Genomic DNA, 20,518 nt, shown 5'->3' on the forward strand with positions numbered 1-20,518 from the left:
TATCCTGAGTCCAGTGGGAAGCCACTGGAGGGTTGAAACTCACTTGTCAGCCAGGCGCTGTGGCTAACACCTGCAATCTCAGCACTTTGGGAAGCCGAGGCAGGCAGATCACGAGGTCAGGAGTTTGAGACCAGCCTGGCCAACATGGTGAAACCCTGTCTCTACTAAAAATATGAAAAATTAGTTGGGCGTGTTGGCAGCCACCTGTAACCCCAACTATTCAGGACGCTGAGGCAGGAGAATTGCTTGAACCCAGGAGGTGGAGGTTGCAGTGAGTCAAGATCGCGCCACTGCACTCCATCCAGCCCAGGCAACAGTGCGAGACTCTGTCTCAAAAAAAAAAAAGAAAGAGAAAAAGAAACTCACTTGTCCTACACAGCCTGATCCTAGGTAAAATGTGTGATTCTCTTTGGGCTTTTTGAAATATAATAAATAGCTCAAAGATACATGTTAATTGCTATCATCACAGACTCCTAGGAATCCAGATCCAACAGGAGCTGTGATACAGTTTGGATGCTTGTCCCCTCCAATTTTCCTGTGGAAATGTGATCCCCAGTGTTGGAGGTGGGGCCTCATGGGAGGTGTTTGGGTCATGGGGGCAACTCATGAATGGCTTGATGCCCTCCCTGTGATAATGAGTTCACCTGAGATCTGATTGTTGAAAACAGTCTGGGACACCTCCCCGTGGCCTGCGGCACACCTGATCCCCCCTTCACTGTCTGCGTGATTGGAAGCTCCCCTGCAGTCCTTACCAGAAGCAGATGCTGGTGCCAGGCTTCTTTTGCCTCCTGCAGAACTGTGAGCCAAACAAACGTCTTTTCTTTGTAAATACCCAGCCTCACATATTCCTATATAGCAATGCAAAATGGACTAACACACCCAGGAGCCACTAATCAGAGCTTCTCACACTTTAGTGTTACAACACAGATTCTGATGTAGTGGGTCTGAAGTGGGGCCAGGGAATCTGCATCTCCAACAAGCTCCCAGAGATGCCTGATAAAATACAGGATGCCCAGTTTAATTTGACTTTCAGATAAACAACAAATCGTTATTTTTGCTTTTTTCTTTTTAATTAAAAGTTTTATTTTGACATCATAGTAGATTCACAAGCAGTTATAAGAAAAAGTACAGTGCAATTCTGTGTATCCTTTACCCTGTTTCTTCCAGTGGTAACATCTTATAAGACTACAGTACGCAGTACAGCATACTGTTGTGATACTGGCATCACTACAGTCAAGATACAGAACATTCCATCATCACAAAGATCTGTTCCCCTCCACCCCCATTCCCTCCTTAACCCCAGATGACAATTAACCTGCTCTCCATTTCTATACTTTTCCCGTTTTAGGAATGTTACATAAATGGAATCATACAATATGTAACCTTTTCAGCTTGGCTTTTTTTACTCACTGTATTTCTCTCGCAGTTCAGCTGGGTTGTTGCATATATTGAGTATTGATCCTTTTTTTGTGTCTTGTGTGTGTGTTTTGTTTTTGTTTGTTTGTTTTGGTTTGGTTTGGTTTTTTTTGAGACAAGCTCTGGCTCTTTCACCCAGGCTGGAATGCAGTGGCATGATCATATCTCACTGCGGCCCTGAAGCCTCCACTTCCTGGGCTCAAGCAATCCTCTTACGTCAGCCTCCTGAATAGCTGGGACTACAGGTGCATGCCATCACACCCAGCTAATTTTTGTATATTTTTTATGTAGAGGTGAGGTTTTGCTATGTTGCTCAGGTTGGTCTTGAACCCCTGGGCTTAAGTGATCCACCCACCCCAACCTCCCGAACTTCTGGAATTACAGGTATGAGCCACTGCACCTGGCCTCAATTATGTGTTCCTTCTTTCTTTTTTTAAAATTTTTATTTATTTATTTATCTTATTTATTTTTTTTGAGATGGAGTCTCGCTCTGTCGCCCAGGCTGGAGTGCAATGGCATGATATTGGCTCACTGAAGCCTCCGCCTCCTGGGTTCAAGCAACTCTCCTGCCTCAGCCTCCCAAGTAACTGGGACTACAGGCACATGCCACCACACCTGGCCAGTTTTTATATTTTCAGTAGAGATGGGGTTTTGCTATGTTGGCCAGGCTGGTCTCAAACTCCTGACCTCAGTTAAACTGCCTGCCTCAGCCTCCCAAAGAGCTGGGATTACAGGCATGAACCACCTTGCCTGGCCTTTTTTTTTTTTTTTTTTTTTTTAATAGAGGCGAGGTCTCATGATGTTGCCCAGGCTGGTCTCAAACTCCTGAGCTCAAGTGATCCTCTTGCCTCGGCCTCCCAAAGTGCCAGGATTACAGGCATGAGCCACCACTCCTGCCTCTGTGTCCTTTCTTACTGCTGAATAGTATTCTATGGTATGGATGCACTACAGTTTGTATAACCATTCACTCACTGAAAGCCAGTGGGTTGTTTCGAGTTTGGGGCTATTACAGATTAAGCTGTTACAAACATTTGCGTACATATTTTTGGGTGAATATAAGTAAGTCTCCATTTCTCTGGCATAAGGGGCCAGGAGTGCAGTTGCTGAGTCATAAGGTAGTTGCATGTTTAGCCTTATAAGAAACTGTCAGTTTATTTTTACAAATTTTTAGTGTAAGTAAAATATTGCATGGAACCTCCTTATGCTAAAATATTCATTGTTTATCTGCAATTTGAATTTTACTGGGTATCCTGTATTTTACTTGCTAAATCTGACTTCCCTCCTCCCAGGTGATACTGATCTACTTGTTTGCCAATTGCATTTTCAATAGCAAGGCTCTAATCTAGCTCAGGTTCATAATTATGGAAAAATCTCAAGCACAAAAGTAGATAAAAATAATATGATGAACTTTCCTCAGCCCAGATTCTAGAATTATCAAGTTTGCCCTCTTGCTTCACTCATCCCTTTTACCTGAAGTATTTTAAAGCAAATCCTAGACATTTTGTCATTTCAACCTCTGCCCCCCGCCCCCCGCCCCCCGCCCCCTACCACATGTCAGTATGCAATTCTAAAACCAGGGACATTTTCTGACATAACCATAATGCCAGGATCACATTAATAATAACTCTTGTGTCACCTGATTCCTAATTCATGTTAATGGTCCCTGGTTGCCTCATACATGCCACTTTGCTTGTGGTTTGTTTGCCTCAAAGTCCAGATGGGGTCCACATCTTGCATTTGATTGATGTTTCTTTTTAATTTTTTCTTATTGTAAGTAGAGATGGGGTCTCACTATGTTGCCCAGGCTGGTCTCAAACTCTTGGGCTCAAGGGATCCTCCTGCCTCAGCCCCACAAAGTGCTGGGATAATAGGCATGAGCCACCACATCTGGCCAATATGTTTCTTATTAAGTAACCACATCCATTACTACTGTGCGGGCACCATGCCATAGCACTTACCTGCACAGACAGGCCTTAGAGGCTCTTTATTATGTTGTAACCAGGGTTGGAGTGATTATGCTGATACCTTATGAACATTAGCCCCATTTATAGGGGATCTTGCCCCATTGCACGGATGAGGTCGCTGAGGCTCAGGAAGATGACTTCCCAGAGGGACCTGTGCGTCCAGGACCCGAATGGGATCCCAGACCTGGGTGTGGCCTCGGGCCTTGCTCTCACTTCACTGACATGAGGCCCCTGAGGTTTGGCACTGATTTGCATCAGCTCCTACTTGTTACCAGGATTACGTTCTGTGCCAGGCACAGAGATGTATCAGTAGGTGAGTGGTGTGAGAACAAGGAAGGGACAAGCTAGCTAATGATTTAATTAAGTACATAAATTGCATTGAGGTTGGGAGATGTCTGGCCTTGCCACAGCGTGCAGGAAGTCCTTCTCAGAGGGGCCGGGCTGCCCCAGGCAGTTTCAGATGTCCCAAAGGGAGTGACACTGCAGGCAGGGTCCCTCCCTCTTGCCTGTTGTGACCCAGGGTGTGCTGGTTAGAGGGAGGCTGGAGGTGAGTTTCGCAACCTGCAGCCTTGGCAACCAGGGACTGTATTCAGGGAACAAAGGCAGCAGGGGAAGGCTGGGGAGAGGCCAGGACTGTGCTCCTGAGCCTGGGGCCCAGCCTGCCACAGAGTCACTCCAGGGAGGGGGTGAAGAAGGTGGACTTTGCTGTGAGGTGTGGAGGGTGGGGAGGAATGAAAGCAAGGGCAGGCAGAGCCCCTGGGGGTCAGCCCTGGAACCCTTCTGGGAGTAGACAGGCCAGAGGGGACATGGGCCTGAGGGCCTAATGGACACCGTGGCTTTCAGGTGCCTGGGAGAGTGGAGAGGAGCATTTCACTGCCATGCTCTTAAAGGCCAGCCTTAGCCAGCACGGTGGCTCACACCTGTAATCCTGGCACTTTGGGAGGCCAAGGCAGGAGATCACTTGAGGTCAGGCATTCGAGACTAGCCTGGCCAACATACCAAAACCCTGTCTCTACCAAAAACAAAAAATCAGCTGGGCATGGTGGCACATGCCTGTAGTCCCAGCTACTTGGGAGGCTGAGGCAGGAGAATCACTTGAACCCGGGAGACAGAGGTTGCAGTAAACCAAGGTCACACCATTGCACTCCAGCCTGGGTGACAGAGCAATACTCTGTCTCAAAAAACAAACAAACAAAAAACCAAGGCCAACCTGACCCTTCTCAAGCCAATGTGTATCCACATCACTCCGCTGCTCAGATGCCTCCCAGGACTCCTTGCTGCCTGCAGATAATGTTCTGCCTCTCTCATCAAAGCCCTCTATGCCCTGTCCTAGCCAACTGTTTGGAACCTCAGAGCCTTCCATAGCACATATCTGTTCCCTCCATACAAATTGCCCTTCTAGAAAGGCAGGGTATGGGCTAGTCTGGCATTTTGGAAGTCTCTTCCAGTTCTAGGGGTTTGTTCAGCCTGGACAAGAACATACTCAAGGAATGGGTCCTCTGTCTTCAAATATCCAAGGAGTTGGCCTGCCACAGAGGGCCCAGATGTGTCTATAGGTCCCCAAAGGACAACGCCAGGACCAGAAGTGGGAAGTGAGGGGAAGCAGGGGCCACCTGGAGGCCACACTGGACTCGAAGTAGGAAACATTTTCTCCAAATTCACAAGGTCTGAAAGTAGGATGAGTTACCTCAGGAGGAAGTGAGCTCCCTGTCCCCACAGGTGACCAAGTGGGGACACCAGCTGTGGTTCACCACTTTCATCCCTGGATGTTGGATTCTACAGTAAACCCTCCAAAGGCTCATCTGGGTGCTCATAAGGAGAGGGGTGATGAAGGATGCTCTGCCCTAAATCATGGGAATGTTCTGTGCATTTTAGAAGTGCTGCCATTCCTAGGGTCAAGAAATGCTCTTCTCATCTCTCCCTCTGCTCAATCCCAGCCTCCTCTGGGCGGTCCCTGGTCCCACATCTCACCCTCTCCAGTCAGGACATGGCTCACCTATCCATTTGTCCACCTCTCTATTGGGTCCAGCCTTGCACCCTGGGCAGGGTGAGTAGACTCCATGCCCTCAGCCTCACCCCTCTTGCTCAGCCTCCTCTCTTGCCCTGTCCTCCAGCCTACCGTGCCCGCTGGCTGCTTCAGCCTCCTCCCACTTAAAACCTACCTGTGGCCCTGCCTTTCTGACTTGAGATTCCTCCCCTCCACCTGGCCTGGTCAAAGTCTCCCTCTCTTTAAGGCCCAATTTAAAGTCCTCCTCCTCCAGGGAGCCTTCTCTGGTTCATCCCCCAGGTCTCTTGTGTGCCTCTCCTCTGAGCTCAAAGTATATTCCTTCCTGCCTCCTCCGTAAAGTAGATGGCTCCTATAGCCCAGGATTGGGAGTACCGCATCTCTGCCATCACCTGCATGCAGTCTGGCACATAGTATGTCCTCAGTGAAAGGCCTGTATGATGATGATGATAACCATGGTGTGAGGACAGCAAGAGCAGACCAGGCCGTAAGAGGAAACATTCCCAATCCTGGCTCTGCTGTCCTTAGTACATGATTGTCAACCTCTCTGAGCCCCAGCCTCTGCACTTGTAAATGGGGAATTATTGTACTATGTCCTGGGGTGGTTGGGAGGTAAATCAAATATTATGAGCAACGCAGCTGGCACTGGGCCTGGCACATATATGACTCCCTAGATTATGGTTTCTAAAGAAAAGCTTTTTTTTTTCTTCGAAAAAGGATCTCACTCTGTTGCCCAGGCTGGAGTGTAGTGGCACAATCATGGCTCACTGTAGGCTGGACCTTCCAGGCTCAAGTGATCCTCCTGCCTCAGCCTCCCGAGTAGCTGGGACCACAGGTGTGCATCCCTACACCGGACTAATTTTTGTAGAGATGGGGCCTGTTGCCCAGGCTGCTCTTGAACTCCTGGCCTCAAGTAATCTGCCTTGGACTTCCAAAGTGCTGGAATTACAGACATGAGCCACTGTGCCCAGCCAAGAAGCATTTAAAAACCTATTTCTTATAGACATGGGAACATGTCTGATCCAGCTGCCTGCGTTCACCAGTAGGAAAACAATCAAGCCACTAGTTCATTCATGGAGGGCATGCCTGGAGCCACTGCTATGTAGGAAAGGATGGGAGTCCCCCTGCAGAACAGTTTGTCCCCTGCCCAGTGAGTATATCCCCTGGCCCCTGAAACATACTGAGCAACAATGAAACTGGGTAATGGTAATGAGCTGTGATGAGCTTCTCCTGGCTAATGTACTGAGTACTTAGCAAGTACTGGGCACCGTCTTCAGTGCTTTACTGTGAATGAGGTGCTACTACTGTTGTCATTTCGTAGATAAGGAAACTGAGGCATAGAGAACTGAGGTCACTTGCCCAAGGCTGCACCATGGTAAGGGATGTGGCAGGGATTCCACCCCTGGAAGTCAGAGTCTGCCTGCCCACTTCACCTCTGCTACGCTGTGTGTCCTCCCTCTGCCCGTCCTGCCACCCCTGCCTCCCAGTCTCCACCCTGAGCTGTTGGGATGCTCATTTGAGGCCATGACTATGATGCTGTTGTAGGAACAGCTGCTCCCTTGACTGCTGAGGGTCGTGACAGTGGCCTCACAACCTCTCCCTTTCTGGCAATGGAGGTCAGCCCTAGAGAGTCCCCAATCTGGTCCCCCACCCGCCTGACTCCTCCTGGGTCCTTCTGTCCTGTCTTCCCCCCCTGCCCCAGGGCAGCCCCTTGGAGACTTGGAGGTGATGCCTCTCCAGGCAGGGCGGCCCAAGCCAGGGTTCTGTGGGGTCTGCGAGGGGAGCAGGCGTGTCTCCCCTGATTTAGAGCTTGTACACCCCATCCATCAGAAGCCTGTTTCTGGCTGAGTGCTGGCCTAATGGGCAGAAGGTGGAAATGGCCTCCTGATGATAAATGTCCCTGACAGGCTTTTAGCAGCTCAGTCAATAGCCCACCAGGCTGGCTAATGTCCGCTCCTGCCTGTGGTCCTCAGCGTAAAACCTTTTAGAAGCAGAGCAATCTGCCAGCCCAGGGCAGGGCAGGGCAGGGCAGGGCAGGGGAGGTGGGGCGGAGGGGAGGGCTGGGGTGGGCTGGGGTGTGAGCGGGCAGCCTTCCCTCATCAGCTGAGAAGGAAGAGAAGGCTGAGAAGGAAGAGAAGCTGTCTAGGGCTAGGCCTTTCTGAGTCACGCCCAACCCTAAGGCGCCTTCCCTGAGTCTGTGGGAGGTGGGAGGTGTGTGTCTGAATGGGGCTCCTGGGCACTTTGCCTCCTGTCAGCCCGAGGGCAGCCTGACTATTGGCTCGTCTGGCTTTTCTTGGGAAACCGCACTGCAGAAATTGGGGCATGGCCCTGGGCCAGAGTCTAAAGGCCCGGAGAGCAATCAGTGCCCCACAGCCAAAGACATAGTACTGCTCATGGCCTTTGACCCAGGAAATGATCCCAGAGAAAGGAAAGGCTGTGTGCAGGAAGGAGGCCAGGGCAGGGACTCACAGAGCACTCACTGGTGCTCCCTCAGAGCACAGGAAGTACAGCACCAGGCTCACACTTGGGGAACCAGAGGCCTGGGCTCAAGCCCAGCTCTGCCCCTCACCTTTGCAGTGACCCTGGGCAAGTCCCTACTCCATGCTGGGTTTCCCCAAGTCTGAGGTCCGAGAGAGGGTGCTGGGATCCATTCGCAATGCCTGCCACAGGTGCAGGATAAGACAGTGCAGCTGTGGGCTCCATTCCTGGTCTCTAGAGCCCTTCAAGAGCTACAGTTTTATAACAGAAGTTTTTGGCTAATCCTGAATGGGCCCATTTTTTCAGGAAATCTGTATTTTTGTTTTTAAACACCTTTTTTAATTGCAAAACTTACATAGCTAAAAAATAAGACAAAGATATTAAAGCCAGCCATTTATTCCACCATCTAGATATAACCATGATTAACATTTTGGCTCATTCCTTTTAGTTTTTTTTCTCAGTTTTGACATACAAATATACATACATATACATATAATAATAGCTTCTGTTACTGAGCACTTACAGTAACACCTGACTGTTGGGCTCTTCATGCATAGTATCTCATTTAACTCTCAACAATCCTGCAAGGAAGAAATGATTATTCATTCACATTTTACAGATGAGGAAAAAGAGGCTTGCAAAATGTGAGCAGGTGCACAACATGCTCAGATTTTAATTTTTGAAAACTCACCTTGAGGACAGTGTACAGGATGTCCTGGAGGCTAAGCAAGAGGTCATTGGCAGCTGGGCGCAGTGGCTCAAGCCTATAATCCCAGCACTTTGGAAGGCCAAGGCGGGCAGATCACCTGAGGTCAGGAGTTCAAGACCAGCCTGGCCAACATGGCAAAACCCCGTCTCTACTAAAAAATACAAAAACTAGCTGGGTGTGGTGGCACGCACCTGTAATCCCAGCTACTCAGGAGGCTGAGGCAGGGAGAATTGCTTGAACCTGGGAGGTGGAGGTTGCAGTGATCCGGGATCGCACCGCTGCACCCCAGCCTGAGCAACAAGACGAGACTCCATGTCCAAAAAAAAAAAAAAAAAGGGGTCAGTGGCTTAAGCGTTGGTCCCATGGAGACCTGGGCCAGGGCCTGTGGGTGCAGTGTCCTTCTAAGACCCTAGCTCCAGGTACCGCCCTGCCAGGACAGGGCAGGAAGCATGCACCTCTCTCCCCTGTCCTGCTGTAGAAGAGGCAGAGACCACTTGAAAGAAAGAAAATTTTCACCTCCCTCCATGCACATCACTAACAAAGGACACAAGTCCACATTCTTTCCTTTTTTTTTTGGTTCTCTTTCTCCCTCTGAATGTGTAGGTGTGTGTATAATTTTTTGTTTTCAGAACTCTTTGAGGGTAAGTTACATCCATCTTAGCCCTTCATCCCTAAATACTGTTTCCTAAAAATACAAATATTCTCTTACATTACTGCAGTACATTATCAACTTCTATAAGTTTAATGTTGTGATAATACTTTAATCTACCGTTCTTGTTTAGATTTGTTAAATAATGTCCTTTATAGCGTTGTCCCCTCCAGTAGGGGATCCAGTCTAGGCGGAGGTGTCTGATCACTTTTTCCTGAGGGGAGAGACCTGGATTAGCCAGAGTATTTCCAGAGGGAGGCACAGGACCACCTCCTCTGTTTGCAGAGCTACTAAAATGCATGCATAGGCCAGGCACGGTGGCCCATGCCTGTAATCCCTCACTTTAGGAGGGCAAGTTGGGAAGATTGTTTGAGCCCAGGAATTCAAGATCAGCCTGGGCAACATAGCAAGACCCCATCTCTACAAATAATTTTAAAAATTAGCTGAGCTTGGTGACACATGCCTGTAGTTCTTAGCCTGGAACTTGGGAGGGTGAGGTGGGAAGATTGTCTTACCCCGAGTTCGAGGCTACAGTGAATCATGATTGCACCACTGCACTCCAGCCTGGACAACAGAGTGAGACCCTGTCTCTTAAAAAAAAAAAAAAGTACAGTGGTCTCTACACAGATGGGGAGGTGATGGAAGAAGAGAAGGTTGGGTGTTCCCTGAGTCCACCCTGTTCTTGAAAGTCCCTCTAGAAAAAATCCCAAGACTATTGATTCTGCAAAGTCAAGGACTATGTTGAGTGTTCATCTTGCAATCAGCCCCTCCAACAGCACCTGTCCCCTGGGCACCTCGGGAATATTTGTGGGATGGATGGATGTTGGCCAGTTTTCTTCTCAGCTGTCTCTTTCACTTAGATATAAAAATGGCTGGGGGAGCATTCTGGTGGGTGGCTTAAGAACCTGGGACTAGATGGTGGATGTGGGAGGCCGAGGGCCTAGGTCCTGGTCCCTGTTCTGCCAGGGCCATGCAATGTGATGTGCAAAATGAGCAGATTGGTCACTGCCAGTCCAAGGTTCTGTGACTGAACTGGTGTGGTTTCTCTATGACCTCAAGAAATCCAAGTCTGTTGGTGGAGTTGGAAATAGCTTCAGGGCTGTGTGGCATGGGCTGGGGGACCTGTATGTCCCTCCCAGCACCTATACAGGAATTCTCATTAGGAAAGGGGAAAATGAGGGAAATGCCCTTTCTATGTAATTGAGGTAGAATTCACATACCAGAAAATTCACCGTGTTTTGTTTTTTGTTTGAGACAGGGTCCCATTCTGTTGCCCAGGCTGGAGTGCAGTGGCACAATCATAGCTCACTGCAGCCTTGACCTCCCAGGCTCAAGCAATCCTCCCACCTCAGCCTCCCAAGTAGCTGGAACTACAGGCGTGCGACACCATGCCTGGCTATTTATTTATTTATTTATTTTTGAGACGGAGTCTCACTCTATTGCCCAGGCTGGAACGCAGTGGCACAATCTCAGCTCACCGCAACCTCCACCTCCTGGGTTCGAGTGATTCTCCTGCCTCAGCCTCCCAAGTAGCTTGGATTACAGGCATGTGCCACCACGCCCGGCTAATTTTGTATTTTTAGTAGAGGTGGGGTTTCACCATATTGACCAGGCTGGTCTCAAACTCCTGACATCAGGTGATCCACCCATCTTGGCCTCCCAAAGTGCTGGGATTACAGCCGTGAGCCACCATGCCAGGCCTAATTTTTTGATTTTTTGTAGAGACGGGGTTTTGTCATGTTGCCGTGTTGGAAAATTCACCATTTTAAGGTGTATAGTTCAGTGGATCTTAGTATATTCACAAGGTTGTGAATATACTGTGAATAAACTGTCACCACTACCTAATTTCAAAATCATTTTGTCACTCCAAAAAGACACCCCTCACTCATTAGCAGTCACCCCCTATTGCCCCTTCTCCCAAGCCTGAGGCAACTGGAATCTGCCTTCTGTCTCCATGAATGTATCGTTCTGCATTTTTCTTTCTTTTTTTTTTTTTTGAGACAGAATCTTGCTCTGTCGCCAGGCTGGAGTGCAGTGGCGTGATCTTGGCTCACTGCAACCTCTGCCTCCTGGGTTCAAGCGATTCCACTGCCTCAGCCTCCCGAGTAGCTGGGACTACAGGCGTGCACCACCACGCTGGGCTAATTTTTTGTATTCTAGTAGAGACAGGGTTTCACCATGTTGGCCAGGATGGTCTCGATCTCCTGACCTCATGATCCACCCGCCTCGGCCCCCCAAAGTGCTGGGATTACAGTCGTGAGCCACCGCGCCCAGCCCGTTCTGCATTTTTCATATGCATTACTTAGGGTTCCAGATACCAGGTACCAGGGGGATGCATTAATGTGCTCAGGCAATGAAACCACGTCTGGAACATCATCTAAGTGGAATCACACAACGTGTGGCCTTTTGTGCCTGGCCTCTTCTTCTAGTGTTTTCGAGGGTCATCCATGCTGTAGCAGAGACCAGTACTTCATTCCTCTTTTTGGGGACAGTAGTATTCTGCTGCATGAATATACTGCATTTTGTATGTCCGTTCTTCACTTGATGGGCATTTGGGTTGTTTCCACTTTTTGATATTATGAAGAATATTGTTGTGAACATTGGTGAACCAGTTTCTTTTCTTTTTTCTTTTCTTTCTTTTTTTTTTTTTTTTTTTTTCTGAGACATAGTTTCACTCTTGTCACCCAGGCTGGAGTGCAATGGCGCAATCACAGCTCACTGCAACCTCCACTTCCCAGGTTCAAGTGTTCTACCTCAGCCTCCTGAGTAGCTGGGATTACAGGTGCACACTACCACACCCGGCTAATTTTTGTATTTTTAGTAGAGACAGGGTTTCACCATGTTGGCCAGGCTGGTCTCGAACTCCTGACCTCAGGTGATCTACCCACCTTGGCCTCCCAAAGTGCTGGGATTAGGTGAAACAGTTTCTTGTGGACTTATCTTTTCATTTTCCATGGGGATAGACCTAGGAGTGGAATTTTTGGGTCATGTGGGAACCGTTTAACCTTTTGAGGAACTGCCAGACTATTTTCCAAAAGAGCTGCACCATTTTACATGCCCGCCAGCAGTGTGTGAGGGGAAATGCCCTTTTATTGAACATCTGCCATGTGCTAGGCACTGTGCCATACCTCCTCTCCCATGATCCTCACACCAACCTGTGAAATACCTGTGATTCCTCCCTTTTACTGAGGAGGACACCAGAGCTCAGAGAAGTGAAGTAACTCCCCCAGGATCACACAGGGAATAAGAAGTAAGGCCTAGATTCACACCCAGCTCTGTCCCTTATATGTTTTCCCGTTGACTGGTTGCTAACTGACTACGTGACTGTCCAGATGCTAATGTGGAATCCACCTCCTCCCCAACCCTCCTGGGCACTGTCTTGCAGACAGGGAAGTTGGACCCCCACTATCCAAAGGTCTGTGGGCACAGAGGCAACGTTTTGGATGTCAAGTGGAACCCTTTTGATGATTTTGAGATCGCCTCCTGTTCTGAAGATGCCACAGTGAGTGTCAGCCCCTGAGGGGCTTCCCCTTCCTGAAGAGTGGGATTGGGGTGGTTGGGGTGGAACGGTACCTGTTCTTGGCTCTGGTGCCCCTGACTCCATCACGGAGGTGAGGTCACTGTGTGGGGAGGTGTTAAGTTAGGTAGAGGAGGAGACATTCGTGGTGCTGTAGGACTAGCGGCACCACCCCTCCTCTCTATGGGCCTTAGTTCCCCCCCCATATAAAATGGGCATAATAGTTCCACCCACCTAATAAAGCCTAGTGAAAATGTATATTCCGATGGGAAAACCCATCCTTTGGGGAGCTATAAAAGGCTATGAGGGGCATTTTTATGGTGATCAGAAAGGATGTTCCACTTAATCCCACAGTGAGGAAGCGAGCTATAAAAGGCTGTGAGAGCCTTGGATGAACGTGGACACTAAAACCATTCCAGCAGCTTCAGTCTCACTCACTTTTTTGAGCCTGTGTTCTGTACCAGGGTTATCATCCCTGCCCCAACAATGTTCAGTGTTACTTATTTACAATTCATTTTATACCCACTTCTAAAATATGGTGGGTATGGCTTAAGACAAGAACCACAGATGTGCCAGGTTCAGTGGCTCACACCTGTAATCCCAGCACTTTGGGAGGCTGAGGTGGGAGAATCACTTGAGGCCAGGAGTTGGAGACCAACCTAGGCAACATAGTGAGACCCTGTCTCTACTAAAAAATTAAAAAACACAGATATGATCAGATGATTAAATAAAGATAAAAGTCATTGTCACCATTTATTGTAAGCCCACTGTATTCCTAACTGTCATCACACTTATCATTTCACAGTCTCCCCAGCAACCCCACAAGGTAGGATATTTTTCTGATGGAGAAGCTGAGGATCAGAGAGGTACAGCAATTTGCCTAATGTTACACAGCCTGTGGGAGGCAGAGCAAGACTTCAGACTGAGGCCTGTCTGATTCCACAGCCCATTCTCTTTCCAATGTGCTGTGACACATCTTTAAAGAGAAGCAGCCACAGATGGAGAAACTGAGGAAATACTAGAAATGATGGCTAAGGAGGGTTGCAGCAGCTAAGCTGCTAGTTTAGCTAAGAGCTACCTGGCAGCCAAGGCAAAATGGGCAACAGAATGTATTGCAAAACCTTCAGTTAGATCAAAAGAAGCAGACCAGTTCATCAGGAAAGGAAGGCAGAAAATTCAAAGAGGATTTGTGTCGGTTTCCATATAGCAGATGCTGAGGAACGTAAAGGACAGTGTCTGCCGAGGTGATTTCACCAAAGGGACAATCAGGTCCTGTGAGAATTGGCCCTGTCCCCGGGGAATATAGGGCCTCTGGCAGGATATCAAATATCTGAAACTGTCCCCACTTTTGTGATACCTGCCTTTTCAGGACTGCTTTGAAGGCTCCCATCAAGATCTTTATAAATCTCTTGCTAGCCTCATTGCCTGCCACTGCCCCTTCCCCGATGCCCCAGGGCAGGACATGACTGTTGGGGGACTGAAGAAGGAAGGGGCTTTCCTCCCCGAAGCTATGCCCACAGTGAATTTATGGGGTGTTCCTCCCTGCCTTCAGGGCCTGGAGGGCACGGTTGCTCCTCTAGCAGTGGGGAGTCTTCTCTGCTTCAGTGTTGCGGGTGGTACCTTCATCTTCCAAACATACCTGTTCAGAGTGTGTCTTCCTCCTGGGGTTCTATGCAGTGACAGCCCTCATCAGACCGAAGTATCTGGAGCCTGTCACTACTCTCATGGGGTTGGCTTCCTGGTTTTAAATCCAAGATGACCAGGAAATAAGTATTTGCTGAATTGAAAGCAAAGTCGTCTACCTGAAAAACCTGTATACCTCTAAGGGAAACAGTGCATACAATCAACTAGGGGCCAGAGAACCTTGCAGGACCAATAAGGAAGATCAAGTCAGCAGCATCCCAGGATCACCTTGTACTCCATTTGTACACCTCCATGACAGGGAGCTAACTCTCTGCCATGGCAGCCCCCTCCATCTTCAGACAACACTACTCTGGAAGGAAGTCCCAGCACCTCTTCTCAGGCCCTCACCATGAAATACAGGCCCATGACCCCATCCAGCCCAGCCTCCTGACCTTCAGAGTTTCCTCTTGCAGGCCATCCAGGGTGCACCTCCAAAGCAAGAAGTTTGTCCCTGCCCTGCTGCAGAGACCTCGCCGGCTCCCTAGTGCCTGAGGATGCAGCCTAAACCCTTCATCCTGGCATTTGAGGCTCTACCCTGGGCCTTTGGGACAAGAAGAACACTGTACTTTGGGGATATCCTAGCTTAGGAGACAGGCCTGAAACCCAGCCACCTGCCCACCACCTCAGGCCAGCAGGATGACAAAGATCTCTCAAGGGCAGATTTGGAGGCCTAGACTCATCCCTGGTCAGCGCTGGCCCCTGCTCGGGCTGGAGGAGCTTGGGGAAGCCCCTGTCTGTCTGAGGACCCTCAGCTGCCCCTCCACTGCCCCTCAGTGCCCATAGCCACTGAGTGGGAGGTGGCTATGGAGAGAGCTCCCTTGGTCCTTCTGCTGGTCACTGCCAGATCTGTGGCTTAGGCTGGTGACGGTGCCAAGGTGCCCTGGCTAATGCTGCCTTGGGCCCTGTCTCCCCTGCCAGATTAAGATCTGGAGCATCCCCAAGCAGCTGCTGACCAGGAACCTCACGGCCTACAGGAAGGAACTCGTGGGCCACGCGCGCAGAGTAGGCCTGGTAGAGTGGCACCCCACGGCCGCCAACATCCTCTTCAGTGCTGGCTATGACTACAAGGTGAGTCTGGGTATTCTTTCTCTGGGGCAGCCCCAACAAGTTCCCACAAACTGGAACACAATGGACATGTATTCTGTCACAGTTCTGGAGACCAGAAATCGAAAATCAAGGTGTTGGGAGAGCCAGCTCCCTCCAGATGCCCTAGGGAAGAATCCTTCCATGCCTCTCCCAGCTTCTGGTGGCTCCAGGCATCCTTGGCTATAGCTGCGTCACTCCAGGCTCTGTTTCTGTCTTCACACGGCCTTCTCTCTGTGTACCTGTCTTCCTTATAGGAAGAGGAGAGCAACTATCATTGGATTTAGGGCCCACCTAATCCACTATGATCTCATCTTAACTAATTTCAGCAGCGAAGACCCCATTTCCAAATAAGGTCACATTCTGAGGTTCCAGGTGGACATGAGTTTTGGGGGAACCCTGTTCAACTCATTATAGCCTGCCCAGAGTGGATGGGATGGCACTGCCCGGAAAATCGTTCCCCTGACCCTGCTCCACTGACAACCAGGCATGCAGGCAGTAGGCCCTGTAGATTGGGACCCACAGTACAGGAGACCTCAATTCTATTCCGACTCAGTCTCTGACCTGCACTATAGCCTGGGAAAGTGCCTTGACTTCTCTAGGCCTCAGTTTCCCAATCTGTACACAAATGGAATTGGTGGCACCATAGCTATGGCCTTTCAGTTCTTTCCTTTTGACACTATAGGGGTTTACAGAGACACCTCGGGACCCTCTGTGTTGGATAAAAGGGAGGTGGGGGCTGGACATGGTGGCTCACACCTGTAATCCCAACAGTTTGAGAGGCTGAGGTGGGAGGATCACTTGAGCCCAAGGATTTGAGACCAGCCAACATAGTGAGACCCCGTCTCTACAAAAAAATAGAAAAAATTAGCCAGGTATGGTAGCATGTGTCAAGTAGTCCCAGCTACTCAGGAGGCTGAGGTTGGAGGATCACTTGAGCCCAGGAGGTTGATGCTACAGTGAGCCATGATCATGCCACTGTACTGCAGCCTGGGCAATCCTGTCTCAAAAATAAATAACTAAAATTGTTGTGGGGAGCACTGAGGGAACCTGGGCCCTCGCTCTTCCGATCCACAGCGCTTTCTCATCTGTTTGTATGGGGTGTCTGCAGAGCTGCTGCGTGTATTTGTGCTGGTTGTTCTATACCCAACTTCAGGGGGCACTAGTCACGTCCTAGTCTATAGGAATGGATTGCCCTGGAGCTCTGCATGCACAGCCTGTGCAGCTAAACATACAGCCCTGTTGATCTGTGGGAGGTGCAAACTGCTGCTAATAACTGAAACCGCCTGGATTAGCTGGTTCCCTGGGGTCCTCCCAGCATGGATGTTTTGTTGCTCAGAGGCAGGTGGCGTTTTCCTTTCACCACTAGACAGCCTGGCCCTGGGATTCCCCCTCCTGCCACAAGCAGCTTCAGCCTGCACATCATCCTCCCACTGAGGCTTCTTGGCCAGGCTGCCAGCTGCGCCACCCTCCCAGGGATACTGTGTTTCACTGCATCCTGGCCAGCATGTGACTATGAGGCCCAGGGGCAGGGTGGCCCCTGTGCTCAGAGCTGGCTCTCTGCCATGCAGGTGATGATCTGGAACCTGGATACAAAGGAGTCTCTCATCACAAGCCCCATGAGTACGATTAGCTGTCACCAAGATGTGATCCTCTCCATGTCCTTCAACACCAACGGCAGCCTGCTGGCCACCACCTGCAAAGACCGCAAGATTCGGGTTATTGACCCCCGAGCAGGGACCGTCCTCCAGGTCAGTTCTGGGCCAGGGGCTGGCTCAGGCTCAGAGGAGCAAGGGGCAGAGTGGGGACAGAGAGAGGCTTCAGAGAACAGGACAGTGATGCTGTCAGCGTCTGGGCTGCGCCTTCACAGGCGGCATCCCTGTCTGTCCTCTCGGGATTGCTGGAAGGTGGGATATGTCCTTTCCATTTTGCAGATGAGAAAACTGAGGCCCGTGAGAGATGAAATGACTCACCCCCATGGAGAGCTGGGATCTGAACCTGGTCTGACTCCAAAGCTTGTTGGCGTGCCTCAGCTCTGGCCAGGGGGTCAGGAGAGCCGACGATACCACTGTTTAGCCACTGTGCAGCCTTGGGCAAGCGCTTCCTGCTCTGAGCCTCTGTTTTCTCATTTGCAACAATGGGCTGTTAGTCCTTCCTCTCCAAGGATTAGATAAGACAGGCCAGGTGACAGTGCCCGCCCCTGTAGGGATGCCTGATACTCTTTCAGCAAGAACAGGGCGCTGGGCAGAAGTTTGTTTCTGTTCTTGCTCAGAAAAATAGCTCTTAACAAAGATAGTGGGGAGAGACTCCACGTGGATGAGAGGGATCCAGGTGGTGCCCCTGGGAAGAATCTCCAGGCAGAGCTGGGGTGAGAAAGGGAGGCCTCCCAGGTGGAGCGGTGGCATAAGCAAAGCAGGGAGGCCAGAAACCCCAGCTACCCCCGATCCTCCAGCGTCTCTCCAATACCGACCGCACATGTCCCTCCAGGAGGCCAGCTACAAAGGGCACCGGGCCAGCAAAGTGCTGTTTCTGGGGAACCTGAAGAAGCTGATGTCCACAGGCACATCCCGATGGAACAACCGGCAGGTGGCCCTGTGGGACCAGGTGAGGGCTGCACCCCACCCCTCACCATCACCCCTCAGCTGAGAGCCAGCGTCATTCATTCATGCATGCATTCATTTAGACACCCATTTATGACACACACATTTAGCGTAGACTGCCAGGTGCTGGGGATCCGGGGATGAATGGCAGGGAGATGCTGACAACCCCGGGCGAGCACAGACCCTGTGTATCTTGCCACCCAAGGAGGGAGATGGGTCAGGACCCAGGGGAGTCCATTGGCTAGAGGAGGGGAGGTAGCTGAGTCTGGGACCAGGACTAGGAGGAAGGGAGGAGAGGGCCATCTGGGCTGAGGGTGCACCTGGAGCAAATGAGGTACTAACGGGTATGGGGAGAAGGAGCTTTCATCGGGACAGCTGAGGGTGGAGCAGGGTAGGGTGAGGGCCAAGCTGGCGGTAGTGTTTTGAGGGAGCATTTGACAGAGTTTCAAAGACTGGACAAATCACATTTTCTCTCTGAGTCTCCTTCCTCATCTATTAAAATAAATTTTAAAAAACAGGTAGGGGAAGATTGGAATGAGATCGGGTGTGTCAAAAGTGATTTGTTATGGCCAGGTATGGTGGTACATGCGTGTAATCCCAGCACTTCGGAAGGCCATGGCGGGAGGATCACTTGAGGCCACGAATTCGAGACCAGCCTGAGCTACACAGCAGGACCCCCATCTCTGCAAAAAATCAGCTGGGTGCAGTGGTGCATGTCTATAATCCCAGCTATTTGGGAGACTGAGGCGAGAGGATCGCTTGAGCCCAAGAGTTTGAGACTGCAGTGAGCTATGGTCGCACCACTGCACTCCAGCCTGGGTGACAGTTAGACCTTGTCTCAAAAAAAAAAAAAAAGTGATTTGTTAAGGGCAGAAAGCTGACAAAATAGGTGGCAGCAGCATTTTAGTGCCTTTAAGATGTCATCTCCACTAGAGAGTAGCCCACACATTGGAACTCAAGAACCAGGGACATCTTCCCCCCGCACACACATATAAAAAAATCACACTTTTTCTCTGACACACACACTCTCGCCCAGAGCACCATGGCAGCAATTCTTATCTCCGGGAGCACCACTGAGGGCCCCCAGGAGTGACCCAGGCCTTCCCTGCCTCCCCTTCCCCTGCAGGATAACCTCTCTGTGCCTCTGATGGAGGAGGACCTGGACGGCTCCTCGGGCGTGCTGTTTCCCTTCTATGACGCAGACACCAGCATGCTCTACGTGGTGGGGAAGGTCGGCTTGGCACGGGAGGGAGGTGACCGCCTGGACCCCTGAGACGGGCAGACAGCAGCCTGGGGCCATTGGGAACACAGGGCAGGGATGGGCAGGCCTCGCTGGCCACTCTTTCCCTGTGAGAAGTAACCCCTCCCACCCTCCTGGCTCCCTAGGAACACCTGGAGCCAGGGCTCTGGCTGGACACCTTGACCTTGTCTCTTCTCAACTCCAGGCCCAGATATGGGGGGACCATTGGTGTTTCTCAGCAGGGGCACCTGCTAAACTGGGGGCAGAACAGGTCTCCACTGGGTAGGACTATCCCATATCTGGCAGCCCTGGCCCCTGCCCACCAATGCCAAGAACAGCATCTCTCCCCCTCCATCCAAGTCATTATGACAACCAGAAATATTCCCCATGGTAAGACCTTCTGGATGACCTCTGAGGCCACCCCAGTTCTGACTTTTGCTGCTGCTCTCAGATAGGAGCGGGATTTGGACTTGTCTTCCCAGAGCTTCTGTCTTAGAGGAAAAAGGGTGGGCTTTGGGTCATGGTGGGGGAGGATTGAATATTAAAATAAGGGCCCAGGCCCAGCACAGTGGCTCATGCCTATAATTCCAGCACTTTGGGAAGCCAAGGTGGGAGAATCACTTGAGCCCAGGAGTTCAAGGCCAGCCTGGGCAGCATAGTGAGACCCCATGTCTATGAAAATGAAAAAATAAAAAATTAGCCAGGCGTGGTGGCACACACCTGTGGTCCCAGCTACTCGGGAGGCTGAGGCGGGAAGATGGCTTGAGACCAGGAGGTTGCAATGAGCTGTGATTGCACTACTGCTCTCCAGCCTGGGCAATAAAGTGAGACCCTGTCTCAAAAAAATAAGATAAAATATAAAATAAAATGAAGATCCCCTCATCACCCTCCTGCCTTGATGACAGGGCCCCCAGTTTCCTGGTGTTCCCTTGAGTGAGATGGGTTTGCCAATCATCAAAAAAAGCCAGGTTTTTGCCGCATGGCTGCGTTGCTGATGAGCTGATGAGCTCCAGCTCTGAATCTCACCCTCCTCTTCCTTCTCCTCCTCCTCAGGGAGATGGCAACATCCGCTACTACGAGGTGAGCGCTGACAAGCCTCACCTGAGCTACCTGACTGAGTACCGCTCCTATAACCCACAGAAGGGGATCGGTAAGTGAGGGACACTGAAGTTCA

General features: G+C 50.4%; 1 protein-coding gene across 2 annotated transcripts in view; it reads left to right on the forward strand.

Annotated features, from left to right (window-relative positions):
• CORO2A (coronin 2A) overlaps positions 1 to 20,518 on the forward strand; it is a 71,463-nt gene that overhangs the window by 42,165 nt on the left and 8,780 nt on the right. The window contains exons 3-8 of one of the 2 annotated variants that reach the window (XM_520144.8): positions 12,607 to 12,723; positions 15,340 to 15,489; positions 17,076 to 17,255; positions 17,992 to 18,108; positions 19,231 to 19,335; positions 20,398 to 20,494. In XM_520144.8, the coding sequence (XP_520144.3) occupies positions 12,607 to 12,723; positions 15,340 to 15,489; positions 17,076 to 17,255; positions 17,992 to 18,108; positions 19,231 to 19,335; positions 20,398 to 20,494 (766 nt within the window). The remainder of the gene's footprint in view (positions 1 to 12,606; positions 12,724 to 15,339; positions 15,490 to 17,075; positions 17,256 to 17,991; positions 18,109 to 19,230; positions 19,336 to 20,397; positions 20,495 to 20,518) is intronic. The other variant, XM_009456983.4, reaches the window with a different exon arrangement.

The sequence above is a fragment of the Pan troglodytes genome, chromosome 11, assembly GCF_028858775.2.
Source record: "Pan troglodytes isolate AG18354 chromosome 11, NHGRI_mPanTro3-v2.0_pri, whole genome shotgun sequence".
NCBI classification, from domain to species: domain Eukaryota; kingdom Metazoa; phylum Chordata; class Mammalia; order Primates; family Hominidae; genus Pan; species Pan troglodytes.